The 13,778-nt window shown below is 42.8% G+C and overlaps 1 protein-coding gene across 3 annotated transcripts in view; it reads left to right on the top strand.

The window, feature by feature from the left end:
- YLPM1 (YLP motif containing 1) overlaps nt 1–13,103 on the top strand; it is an 89,199-nt gene extending 76,096 nt beyond the window's left edge. For 2 of the 3 annotated variants that reach the window (XM_075531986.1, XM_075531985.1), the window contains 3 exons: nt 3,477–3,607; nt 12,211–12,393; nt 12,691–13,103. In XM_075531986.1, coding sequence (XP_075388101.1) covers nt 3,477–3,607; nt 12,211–12,357 — 278 coding nt within the window. In that variant the 3' untranslated portion in view covers nt 12,358–12,393; nt 12,691–13,103. The remainder of the gene's footprint in view (nt 1–3,476; nt 3,608–12,210; nt 12,394–12,690) is intronic. The other variant, XM_075531988.1, reaches the window with a different exon arrangement.
- Nucleotides 13,104–13,778: the final 675 nt, after the last annotated feature.

Here is a 13,778-nt window from a genome sequence, read left to right as displayed (position 1 = left end):
TGTGAAAAGCAAAAGGCTGGCCCGTTTACCATTCACTTCTCAGAAAATATCTTTTATATAAACTCAGGTGTTTTTAAAGACAGAACACTTTTATATGACTACACTATTGAATGGTATGTGTTTTAGGATTATGGGATTATGTCCTAATAAGATGACTTGGAGGAAAAGGTTTTAAAAAAAAGTATAGAACTCTAGACACTGAATTTCAGCAAAGGATTTGTTAAATAAACCATTTTGGTCAAAGGCACTTCTAACATGTTTGCAGTTGGATTTTCTTTGTTTTTAATAAGAATGTTGATGGCCCCCATATTTTATAACCTTCACCTCATACCGTTTGTGTCCTGTTAGGAGCTAATCCAGCTATTGAGGAAGACAAGTTGAGAGTGAGCATTCTTGGTAAAGAGCTCAGCATCCTTGAAGTTATCCATAGAGCCAGTTGACGAGATTCCCCTCTTGAATTGGATTTTGAATCCAAGAATTTGCCTATTTGTTTTGCCTTCCTTGTCTCATAACAATTCAGTTTGGTTACCATATACAAGTTCTTATTCTGAATATTTTGCTGACGTTCTTAAATTATTCTTGATAATATCTTGAAAAATAAGATGGAGCTATATTATACTCTAACATAATAGGTTTCCAACAAGCTTAATGAATCTGAACCTGAGGAATTTCAACTCATAAACAAGTCTGCCAACGAGAAACTGCTTAACCTACAGTCTTTCTTGCAAATGGTCACGCCTCATTGCAGACATTTTGATCTGTGCTCAGTGGATACCATATGCAGTTCAGAACAGGCCTCCACCGCCCCTGTCTTGGGGCTGTTGAAGGCTGTCTGTGTCCCAGCTTCCAACCACTCGGCTAGCTTCTGCCTAGCTGGGACACAGGCACCCTGAGGTTAGTGTCACCTGCCACTTCAGGTGTTGGGATTGAACACCAAAGCCACTTAAGTTCCAAAGGCATGATTTTAGTTTCTCAGACTGTGAGGACTGAAATATTTGAGGTGCTTATCATTCTAGCTTAGATTTCTCCAAACCAGGAACTCGGCTTTTCTTACCTCAGTGTCATTTCCCTGTGCTTATGAGTTATGTATATCAAGGAGGCTTTTAAAAGTTCTTAGGAAGATGAAATGAAAAGATAATGATATTTTCTCTTGAACATTTTCAAATGCCTCTCATAGTAATCTTTTAGTGAGAACAGGTCACTAAGCTCATGAGCACAAGTTGAGTCGTCTCTCTATCAGACAGATTCACCTCTCACAGTTGTATAACTATTATTCAGACATGCAACCCATGTATGTTCACCTTGTCAAGACTGTTTAGAATATCATTTACATGTCAAATATAAATAGATATAGCTAAATATATAAATATTTTATGCTGCAAAAATATATACTGTTTTGAAGATGTAGAATTCTGTGACCTACCAAGGTGAATATTTGAAACTTCATCTTCATATTAAAATTCCTATTTTAAAATTAAAACCTCTGCAAATTATTAGTAAGAGTTGCGTATATTAGACACTTAACAGCCCACCTTGTGTTCCTGTCCCCTTCCCGTGTGTCATCTGTGCCTCTGGGCTTTCAGGGCCATGTGGAAGAGGTGTGAGCTTTCTGCAGACTCAACAAGGAAACCACACAGACTAAAACACCGTTCCTTTTCTTCAAACATGGGTGCTCACACTAGAAACACACGCGTTTGTGAACTTCCCTGGTGCAGATATGGAACTCCTGATCTGTGATTCCTTCAGTATCCCAATGTATGGGGAAGTTTTTCCAGTTTTCACACTTCTATTCTGCATTGCCGTTTCACCATGCTGTATTCTTAGAAGTTAAATATGGATTTTCTCCCCCCCCCCCATGAGATATGTTAATGTCTAAACTTAGTAAGTTTGGAAATTCTTTGGGGGTTGTTGAATAAGTGTGTTAGAGTTTCCCATCCTGTTCTTCGGATCAGACTGCGCATGTTGACTTTAGAATAGCTGTATGTTTGTGGGACTTGGTTGGTTTTATACTATCAGATCTTGTGGCCCTATGCAGCCAAGCGGCCGTCACTTGAAGATGCTGTGTAGTACGGCCTGTCCTTTACATGTAGATAGAGCCATTGACTTGTGGAAGAGATGAGAAGACTTTATGTTGAAGCCATCTATGTTAAAAAATTTTTTCCAGAGTGAGATGATAAAAGTTTTCTTGAGTTTTGTAAAAATACTGTAGTTCGCCTTACTCATTTTTCAAGTATATTGCTTCTATGGGGGAAGGATTTAGAAAATAAAAGCTTTTCTAAAGATGCAAAGTCTTACTGATTTTTTAAGCTGGTGTGATATGGATACTGTGAGTTGTGTGTGAAATTTCCATAATTGAAATATGAACTCACCTTCCCTTGTACCACTGTTCCATTGCACGTCTCTTTTCATATCAAGATCTTTCAACTGGCCTCTCAAAGAGTTCTATTCTGTACATGCTGTACCCTCTCTGGGATCCTCTTAAGTGTGTGGGATCCTCTTTGGTCACTGTGTGTCTCCAAAGATTTTAGGCTTTTCTTCACTGGCCTGTTTAGTAATAGTGTGTTTCTGTAACTTCAGATGGATCAAAAGTTTCATATTTCGAAGTAGCTAAAGAATATGTATATATAAGGATGACTCCTGATGTTTCAAATATCAATTCTCAGCAAATAAATTTTAAAAAACAATACATTTTTCCATGTGTGTTCTTGAAGACATGTAAACTTACAATTTCTGCATAGGCACTCCTTGTCTATTTAATTGATTGTAGTTTGGGCCCTTGGAGACTGAGAGAGCACAGTAGGAGCATCCAGTGCGGTTGCTTTGACTGGGTAATCTTTAGCCACAGAATGGTCAGCAGCACGTCATAATAGAACCAGAAAAAGTAGTGATCTTGAAAAATCTCCTTCTTTACAAACAAGTTCATGGTAAACTATCTCCAAAATGCAGACCTTCATGCTCAATATTGACTGTTGATGTCAAACATTCTTAAACACGAGCCTGACTCAGTATGTCCTTGATACCACCTGCTTTCACGTGACACAGTCTCACACCAGAGTGCAGACCAGATGGGTGGTGCTGATACTGTTTTATTTTGGTGCTCCGATGGAAGACGTCATTTGTAGAATGAAGCCAACTTTGCGTTTCCCTTTAGAACATAAGAGCTCATGTGTCATGATTTTTGAAGGTTGGGGAGCAGAGAGGCTAAGAGACAAGTGCCCTTTTCTTGCCTGTGCAAATAGCTGTTACTTGAGCTAACATTACAGTGGCTACCAGCATGAACATCATATAAACAGTGGAAATTGCCTAGAGATTGATAGTATCTCAGCCAAGAAGATACTTTGATCAGTCGATTGTGCTGCTCTCGAAAATGTGGATGTGCCTTCTCAAAGTGTTCCAGCTTTCTTTTCCCTTGTTGTGTGTGTTTTGTGCAAATTCACACCGTTCCTTAATGCTACGGCTCTGTGTTTGTCCCCCAGACAAGTTGGATGGCTTGAGGACTGGCACTAAAAGGAAGCGTGACTGGGAGGCCATTGCCAGCAGAATGGAGGATTATCTCCAGCTCCCTGATGATTATGACACTCGTGCTTCTGAGCCTGGGAAGAAGAGGGTAAGAGACTTGGTCAGTGACTGCGAGCAAGGGCGCCTGTAAGCATCTGGGAGATAATTTTATGAATACTATTTTTAGAGTGAACTAGGGTTGCTAGGAATCAGAATTGATCAATGGCAGTGAGTTTAGGTTTAAATTTATACTGTATCAGAGAGCACATCCAAAAGAGGAGTCGAACCTTACACGTTATCAGATCTGCATGTACCAGGAACTCAAAATGTGGAGACCAGAGCCTTACAGGGATAGGTCAGATGTTGTCCACCTATCAGAGTTGAGGGTGGCCAGTTGTGACATTTTGTCATGGGGCAAAAGAACCAGCTGTTACGGAGGATCTGTGGGACTTCTCACTCATTGGATTAGGTGTGGAAAGTCCAGGAGGAGCTATACTAAGGTAGAAATGAAGTGAAGACATCACATTTCTGGATTTACTAGTCTGAGGCTTATGGGAGAGATCAGGCTAGAGTTAGCAATTTGGGCGTGATTGGCATATTCATGGCAAAACCGTGGGATTGGTTTTCCTGGAGAAGAAAGTCTGAATAGAGAAGTTATTGAGACTCAGGCCTCCAAACTTTAGAAGTCCACACAAAGGTGTTTCAGGAATGAGAGTGGTCTTAATTGTTAGCTGATTCAGAGAAGTAAGGTGGGAATAGAGAATGGCCACTGGAAGTGACAACATGAAGTTCGTTGATTCCGAGGGTTTTGTAGGATAGAAGGGGCTGCAGTGTCCGTTTGAAAGAGCGTAAGAAGAAGCGGGAAATAAAGAAGAAGGCGAATGTAGACACCTGTAGGGCGAGTAGTGAATGCAAGCTAGGACACTGCAGATCTTTCACATGGATGTGGATCCAACTAAAGTGCTCCATGTGTTTATCCATTAAAGTAAGGAACATTGCTAAAGAGTTGCTGTTTAAACTGTTCTGTGCCAGCTGTTTTTCAGCGAATCTTTCTTGATCTCAGGTCCACAGCTGGTTTTTGTTGTTTTTAAAATCATTTTATTGGGGACTTGTACAACTCCTATCACAATCCTTATATCAGTTGAATCAGACATGTTTGTACATATGTTACCCTCATTTTTTTCTGGATCTTTACTTTCTATTGAGCCCTTGGTATCAGCTTTTTTTTACCTCCTTCCCCCTCACCCTCATAACCCCCTGATAGATTGTACATTGCTATTATTTTCATCTCTCACACTGACCACTGTCTCCCTTCCCCCATGTTTTCTGTTCTCCCTGTAGAGGGGTATATGGTTATAGGTCGATCATGGCGATCAGTTCCCCCTTTCTTTTTTCCTCTTCCCCTCCTCCCCGTACCCTTCTGGTATCACTATTCCCACTCCTGTTCCTGGATTCTATGTGTCGTGAGCACCCATCCCTTTCTCTACTACAGCAATTATATCAAGCATATTTGTACATGTGTTGCCATCATCATTTTCTAAACATTTATTTTCTATTTGAGTCCTTGGTCTCAGCTCCCCCCCCCCCATGCCTCGCCCCGTGACCCCTTGATAAATTATAAATTATTATTGTTTTCATATCTTATACCGACCACTGTCTCCCTTCACCCACGTTTCTGTTATTCACTTCCCTGGAGGGGAGAAATCTTAGTCTTTTTCCCCACAGAGCGGCTCGTGGTTCCAAACTACTGACCTTGCAGATAACAGCCCAACTCATAACCCCTGTGCCACCAGAGCCCCTCCCAGCTGTTTCTGAATGGCTGCCTCGTGTGTGCCATCAGCCCTTCATCGGTCCCTTGTTCCACCCTGTGGTGTACGTCTGGGTGCTACTGGCTTGGCATCTTCATGCAAGTAGATCACCTGGGCAAATGTTTAACCCCGAAGTTATATGATCATAGAATACAAAATGTGTTCAAAAAGCTCCTGGGAAAATTCCATTTTTTAAAAATTTTCCAGCACCTTTTTGAAGCTCCTACATGTAGGATTTATCATCATGACGGTCATTACAAACTTATTTTTCTAGATATCTGTCTATACACCCACATGTAATTCAGTGACTATTTCCGTGTTCACACTAGAAGTGCAATGATCAAACTTCTGTGAACTTTTGCCAATATGGAGTAGCAGGAGATGATCTTAGTTTTGCAATGTAAGTGCAGAGTGAAAGCGCACCACTCATCTTTGCACATCCTTAGTAGTGGAAATAACAAGTGGATGGCTCTCACAAATAGAAATGTGGTCTTTCTCGCCGCGTAGGACACTAGGAGCTTAAATTCAGGCTGCTGCTTGTTTCTCCGAGGAGTCCTGGTGGTGTAGTGAGTTACTGCGCATTGAGCTGCTACCTGTAAGGTCAGCGGTTTGAAACAACAGCTTTCTGCACCCCTACAGTATACAGTCTCAGAAACCTGCAGGGCCAGTTCTACTCTGCCCTGTGGAGGCACTGTGAGTCAGAATCGACAATGGCAGCGAGTTGGGTCTTCGGGTTTGGCATCTTTTTCTTAGCTTCTTGGAGCTCTCCACATGGCTTAGCATCCGCCCGTCTTCCATTTCTGTTTCCTTAATCTGCTTCTTTTGTATTTTGTAAGAGATTAACCACCACAAGACACAACTGCCACCAACTCTGCCTCATTAAAATCACAGAGACAGCCCTTACCCAGATGGAATGCTAACCACCTGGATAGATGTAGAATTTGCAACATATATTTTGAGGACAAATAATTCGATCCTTAACACACCTCTTTTATTTTCTTTTTTTACATTTTATTAGGGGCTCATACAACTCTTATCACAATCCACACATATACATACATCAATTGTATAAAGCACATCCGCACATTCCTTGCCCTAATCACTCTCAAAGCATTTGCTCTCCACTTAAGCCCTCTGCATCAGATCCTCTCTTTTTTTTCCCCTCTACCCCATCCCCCATGAGCCCCCGATAATCCACAGATTGTTATTTTGTCATATCTTGCCCTATCCGGAGTCCCCCTTCCTCCCTTCTCTGCCATCCATCTCCCAGGGAGGAGGTCACATGTGGATCCTTGTAATCAGTTCCCCCTTTCCAACCCACTCACCCTCCACTCTCCCAGCATCGCCCCTCACACCCCTGGTCCTGAAGGTATCATCCACCCTGGATTCCCTGTGCCTCCAGCTCCCATATGCACCAGTGTACAACCTCTGCCCTATCCAGTCTTGCAAGGTAGAATTCGGATCATGGTAGTTGGGAGGAAGCATCCAGGATCTGGGGGAAAGCTGTGTTCTTCATCGGTACTACCTCACACCCTGACTGACCCGTCTCCTCTCCTAAACCCCTCTATGAGGGGATCTCCAGTGGTAACACACCTCTTTTTTTAAAGCAGTTTTATTGGCACTACATCTACATATCACGAAGAGTTGTACAATCATTACCACAATCAATTTTAGAACAGTTAATTCTTTCTTACACTCATTGCTATTTGTTTAATTATTTTAATTGTGGCAAAAATATAAACAACAAAGCATTCGCCAATTCAACAACTTCTACACGTATAGTTTGGTGCTATTGATTATTCTTTTCGTGTTGTACAACCATTATTGATACCTTTTTCCAAATTATTTCACCACCATTAACATAAACTCAGTGCCCTCTAAACATACATCTAAGAGTATTTTAATGTAAGCGAATAAACAACAGTGGATACCATTGCAGAGAGTCCCAGGTTTCAGAATTTGTTCAGATAGTGCCTGTCTTCCTCCGCATGGCTTGAGGCAGTCAATTAGTGGTCCTCCTTCTAGGCCCAGCGCCACCCAAAGAAAGCTTGTATTAATACCTCTCATTCCCGTTTTAAGGACGTTTGGTGACATTTGCCTTCTGACTGCAGGATTCGGGGTTCAGGTCCACTAGTGGTTGGCTCCCAGGAGAAAGATGAGGTTTTCTATCTGGTAAGATTGGTGACTGTGGCACCACAGAGGGACCGTGGTCTTATTTCGCACAGCGTCTCTGTCAGTGGGCGTCGACTTGATGGCAGTGAGTGTGGTTTGGAATTTTGTTGCAGTTTTAAGACGGGGTCCATTAGAAGATGTAGACTTTCCAGAAGATTAATTCAGTGTAAATATGAGGAGAGGTCATTTTATTTTTACTCAGCTGTCACTCTTCTTCAGTAAAGGGTTTAGGTTCCTGCTGCCATGGAGTTGATTCTAAGTCACGGTGACCCTGTATGTAACCGAGTAGAAGTCCCTAGGCTTTGTGAGGCTGCACCCTGTATGGGAGCAGAGTGCCTCCTCTTTCTTGTACAGAGCAGCTGATGGGGTTGCATCGCGGGCCTGTAATTAGTTGCCCACTGTGCAGTCAGCTGCACTTACCCAGACTTGTTCCTAAGGAGCAGCTCTCACTCACTGCCACCAAGTCGATGCTGACTCCGAGCCACTCTTTGGGGTGGGCAGGGCAGAAGTGCCCTTGTGGATTTCCAAGACGGTAACTCTCTGTGGGGGTAGAAAACCTTAGCTCTTTGCTGAGGGGAGGGTTTTAGTTTCTAGCTGCTGACTTTCCACTTAGTGGGCAAAGGACTGAGCTGCATTTTTCCAATTCTAGACAGTGGCTCCTCTGGAAGTCTGCTCCCCAGCCTCAAACCCTGATTTCACATCGATTTCAACTCTCAAACTAGTCTAACGCCAGAGCCTAAGGAAGTCCTGCAGGTAGCAAGAAGTGCCAGCTGTATTCTTGATGCCTCTCCTGGGTCTCTGGATTTCTATTCTTCCTTTTCTTTAGAATATCAATTGAGTTCCTGGGGTGTATTTCTACAACAGAAACTTTTGTAGAATTGATTACGCTAGAATTGCATCTAATCCTTAGGTTTTATTATATGTGTGTGTATAACAGCTATATATATATATTTAAGGTTCACTTATTTTACAAACAGACATTGCTGTTGAGTCAGAATCTGTCTAAAGTGACCCTGCCTTAGGACGTGCGCGACTGTGGATCTGTAAATAAGCAGGCTGCTACCGCTTCTCCCTCAGGGCAGCTGAGGGGTCACACCGCCAACTTTGCTATGAGCAGTTGAGTTCATGACCTGAGCCACCAGGGCCCCTGTTCTTGTTGTTGTGCTGCTGCTCGTTGCGATTGAGTTCAGAGGCCCTAAGGACACCACAGTAAGCACCACCCGGTCCCTTGGCCATCCTCACCACTGTTGTTTATGTGTGAGCCCATAGCTGCACCGCTCTGTCACTCCAGCTTGTCCAGGGCCCCCCTCTCTCTCTGCTGCCCTCTCCTTTCCTCCTCCAGGGACTGGTCTCCCGACAACATGTCCAAAGTTTGGGGGACGAAGAGCATTCTAGCTGTACTTCCAAAACAGATGTTTGTTCTTTTCACTTGGGTATTATTAAATGGTAGCTCAAGTGAACTTTAATTTGCATTTTTTATAACTGTAGAAAGTAAACCTTTCCTTGATAGTCTAAATTGTGGAAATCTTTTGCATGTCAAAGGATGAAATTGATGTACCTCAAACCTTTTGAGTGTTAGTGAAGATTTTTTCCATATTTGTGTGTGTGTGTGTGTGTGTGTGTGTGTGTGTGTGTGTGTAAAACTCTCCATTAGGAGAGTTGACCAAAACCAATATGTTGTAATTTTGATAAAAGTATCTCTTGGTAGATCACAAGGATGAGACCGAGCTGGGCCAGTGATGACACAGTTGGCCAGCTTCCCCCTCCACTTGTGAATCCCAGGTTTAATTTTAGATAATCTACCTCATGTGCAGCCAATAGCTGTCTGTCACTGGAGGCTTGCATATTGCTGGGATGCTGACCAAGGTGTGGTGGAGCTTCCAAACCAAGGTGGACTAGGAAGAAGGGCCTGGCAATCTAATTCCAAAAATCAGCTCGTGAAAACCTTACAGATTGTAGCAGCCCCATCTGCAACCACCCCTCCGACGTTCGTGAGGGCACCATGAATCCATTTCAGTGGCAACAAGCAGCTTAGGAGGGACAGTGACATTCAAGAATGCATTTCTAGCTAAAAGTCATTATTGTGCTCCTTATAATTTTAGTGTTTTGAGATCTACTCCATTCATTCTACAGCATTGAATGTCCATGTGCTAGCACTGTGAATGAGGCCTCTTACGGAGCAACCTCCAGTGGAGGAGCTGACCATGTAAATAAATACCGTATACACTCACATACAAGCTGACCCGAGTATAAGCCGAGGTACCTAATTATTACCTGGGAAACCAGAAAAACTGATTGACTCAAGTATAAGCCTAGGGTGGAAAGTGCAGAAGCGATTGGTGAGTTTCAATAATCAAAACAAATGAAAATAAAATTACTAAAATTTGAGACATCAGTGGGGTAATGTATTTAAATATTTATTTTAAATAAAAAACATAAATAAAAGGACAATATTCAACATTAGTAAACCAGCACAGTAAGTGGAAAATAGGTTCAACAAAAACAATAAAGTATCAACAATGATACCTTAAGAGTACTATTCCCTGAGCTCAGTCAGTAACCAAGCTAAAATGTAGAGTTAAAATCCTTCAAAACTGGATTCCTTCTCATGATCCATATTCCAATGCAGAGCTTCAGCCTGGTGTGAGGTCATCAGAGACGCTGTCCTCACTGGGGTACCACTGACCCGTATATAAGCCGAACCCCAGTTTTTCAGCATATTTTTTTGTGCTGAAAAACTTGGGTTATACACGAGTATATACGGTAACCTTCATATGGCATCAGTGTCCTTTACTGGCACTTCACAAAGGAGCTTCAAAATTTTTGTGAGAAAAATGGAATTAAAAGATAACAGAATTTTTCCACAAACTTTTTAAAGCCCCTCACATTTTACAGTTGTGAGCAAAACTTTAATGCCATGGGGATTTATAATAAAGCGTACTGCGTATAAGCACATGCCTTTTCTTTTCATTCTGTATCCAGCAGTCTATCTGAATTGTAAAGGCTTATAATTTGTGGATTTGGACCTTAGTTCTTAACTTATTTAAGGTGGTCCCAGGCAAGTACTTAACTCTGTGATAAGGAGGGTTGTGGATTTAAATATGCGGTGGGCTGGTTAGCTTTTCTTGTTCAGTGTCCACAGTCGGCCAGCCACTCCATCATTCAGCCTCCCCTCAGTCATCTTCCTCTAAAAGGTGGACTTTTTACTCCAAGGGAACTGAGAGTGTTGGAATTCTTTAGAAGGAACACATCAACCGTAGTGGGCAGAAGACTAAGATCTCTGTAGACAAACACTGAGATTTATCAGGTTTTCACTCTGGCTTCTGAAGGAAACTAAGCCAGAGACTCTACCCACACAAATCTTTAAGAAGTGTCAAGTGTTGTCAATCACTTTACTGCTATTACTACATCACTTCTTGGTTGGCCAAGTGATTGCTGCTCGAAGAAACCTAGTCATCTCATTACCAGTCTTGCAAATAATCAGCAAGGCCAGTGTACCTCCAGGAGCAATAACGCATTTCCAGGTCAGGAGTTTTCCCAGGTTCGGGCCCTCTTGTCACAAGCCACATTTAAAATACAGTCCCTGCAGGCACAGGCGCTGTACATTGCCAACAACCGTGACATAATCTAATCTCTCTTCTGAAGTATCCACACTTGTACCAACTGTATCTGTTTGATTTAAAATGTATTATTAATCTACTATTAAGAATCTATCGAAACACCACCACCACCAGAGTAGCAATAGGAAAAATCCATGATCTGTCTATTTGTGGCTACAATCTTGCCATCAGTGGTGTCAGTGGGGTCATTCTCTTGCTCTCTTTGTCTCATGAATGGAAGAAAAAGGCTTCCTGTATCCTCTCAATTAAGTTCAAGAAATACTGATTATGTGAAGACAGAACCCAGTCTTTGACCCAGAATGTACTGTATGTACTTGTGTATAAGCTGGTTTATCACATTTTTAATGAAGTTTTTGTGGTAAAAGTAAGGTGCCTTGACGGATATTCGGGTCGGCTTATACTCGAGTATCTATGTGTATGTAATCGACTAGGAAAGACGACTCCATAAGTGGATAATGGCAGTGCAGTTTGCAAGGTCAAAACAGACAAGTCCAGATCCAGAAGATAACACCTGGGAAGGACTGAAGACTATTTGGTTGGCAGAGAGAAAAAGGGAAACGAGCAGAGAAGGATGACCAGAGCCAGACGGACAAAGTCAATGAAAAAGATGTTTCAAGAAGAGGAACTGATGTGTATAAAGTTCCAGAAACATGACATAAGCCCATTGTGCTTGTGAGTTAACGTCATTTTGTATTGCTTGGGGAAAAAAATCCTATAGAAAAAGGAGTTAGAGCAGGTGAGAGTCATGATCATGTGCATTTTAGGAAGCTCACTTTGGCAGAATGGATGGAGGGTGTAAGAATGGAGACATAGGGGCTAGGTGGAAGTTCATGCTTTACTTCGTTTGAGAAATGAGGCCAGTGAACTTGCCCAGAGTGGCTGAGGGCATGGAGAGGACTAGACTGAGCCAAGAGTTGAACTCCCCTGGGTGCCAGGGCCAGAACTTGGTGACTGGCCACCGAGCCACAGATGGCTTCCTCCAGTTCCCCCGGGGCTGACTTGTCGTTGTCTGCACTCCTGGTTTCATATTCGTTCTCCTACCCCTTAGACTGTTGAGACCCCTGATAGACTTGTTTCTCCAAAAACCCAGACTAATTATGTGTTCTTTTTAGGTGAGATGGGCAGACCTTGAAGAGAAGAAGGACGCAGATAGGAAAAGGGCCATAGGGTTTGTGGTCGGACAAACGGATTGGGAGAAGATCACGGATGAGAGTGGTCACCTGGCTGAAAAAGCCCTCAATCGAACCAAATACATATGAGACATGGGTTTTCAATGGAGCCGTTGCTCCTCTGAGGTGAGGTGCGCAGTCATTTAAATGGCCTACTGGGTGGTTGATTTGGAGGGTTTAAGATAGAGGTGACAGCATGCTTTGCAGAAAATGCTTTTACTCCCTGAATTACTTCCTGCTTCTGGAAGAGTCTGTGCTAGTGGCTAGCATTGACCGATTGGAAAAGCAACAACGGGAAGCACTTTTCTGCAAGCTGGCCCAAGTAGACAGTGTAACTGAGGATGCAGACTGGGGAAGGAGGGGAGAGATGTGAACTCTCTGCCTGCTCTTCTCCAGCATGACGGCCTTTTCTTTTCTTTGCAGGTGGTTCGCTTTGAGGTGGTCTGAAGCCAAGACCGCACGGAGCTTCGTTGTGTGTCACCTTGCTTCCACGTTTCAGTTTTTGTTTAGTATTCTACTGCTTTAGTTTTTTAAAGTTCTCCAATGTCCCCAAGAGGTATTAGAATCTTGCTGTACCCAAGCAAGACAATAATTTTTCTTTTTAACTATTTTGGGGCGGGCGGGAGTGGTAGCTTGACTGCTGAAGCCAGGTGGGATCCGCTGGAGGGATTCCAACAATATTTCCTTCACTGGACAATGTCACAGACTATCTCGGTCATCATTGCTTTGTGGCTGTTTTTTTGTTTTTTACTGTATGTAATTGGTAGCTGATTGTACTAGGATTAAAAACAATAAACTTTCATGATAAAGCCAATGAGATCCATGGGCTATCAAGCATGGGCCCCTATCGCTTGTTTTGTTTTCTTAATTTTACTTTCATTGCTGCTTTTAATATGTGTCCTAATTACATGCTAGCTGAACATCCCAAAATCTCTTTCCCGTTGAAAATTCGAGAGCGCAGTAGTTGTGTAGCACGCACCTTTGTCGTACGTCTCATTTCTCTTGGTGTCCTGAGGATTGGTAGGGACCAGTTGCAGGACTCGCCTGCTCCTGGATCAGCAGTTCTGCAGTAGGGTGTTTCCTTTTGGACTTTTTGGGGAGGTCCTTCCTCCTGCTCTCCATCTCTTCCCTTTATGTGTGTTTCGGTTTTTACTTGCTCTGACGCTGAATTCCTGGTGGACATTGCATGGAACTCAGGAGCAGCGGCCTCGCTGCTTGCCGGTTTAGGAGTCAGGGTCACAGGAAGGAAGGAGCGCTGAGCTGCGAGGGCCTCTGGCGTGTAACCTTGAAGACTGCCAAGTTTGCAAGTTCTTACCAGATTGCTCGCTTTTGGAAAGCATGACCTTCTGCTTGGAATTTCCTCTCGTGAATAATGCCTGGTGGAACCCAGAAGCATGCAGCGTTAACGCCTGAATATGGTTCCTCTGTAAAAACAGAAATGGGCTCTGCTTCCTTCAGTCTGAGAAGAAATAATGTCATCTTTCAGAATGAGAAAGGGTGGAGAAAAGCTT

The sequence above is a fragment of the Tenrec ecaudatus genome, chromosome 14 (genome assembly GCF_050624435.1).
Source record: "Tenrec ecaudatus isolate mTenEca1 chromosome 14, mTenEca1.hap1, whole genome shotgun sequence".
NCBI classification, from domain to species: domain Eukaryota; kingdom Metazoa; phylum Chordata; class Mammalia; order Afrosoricida; family Tenrecidae; genus Tenrec; species Tenrec ecaudatus.
The sequence above is the reverse complement of the archived record's forward strand: the minus strand, read 5'-3'. Positions and strand labels throughout refer to the sequence as shown.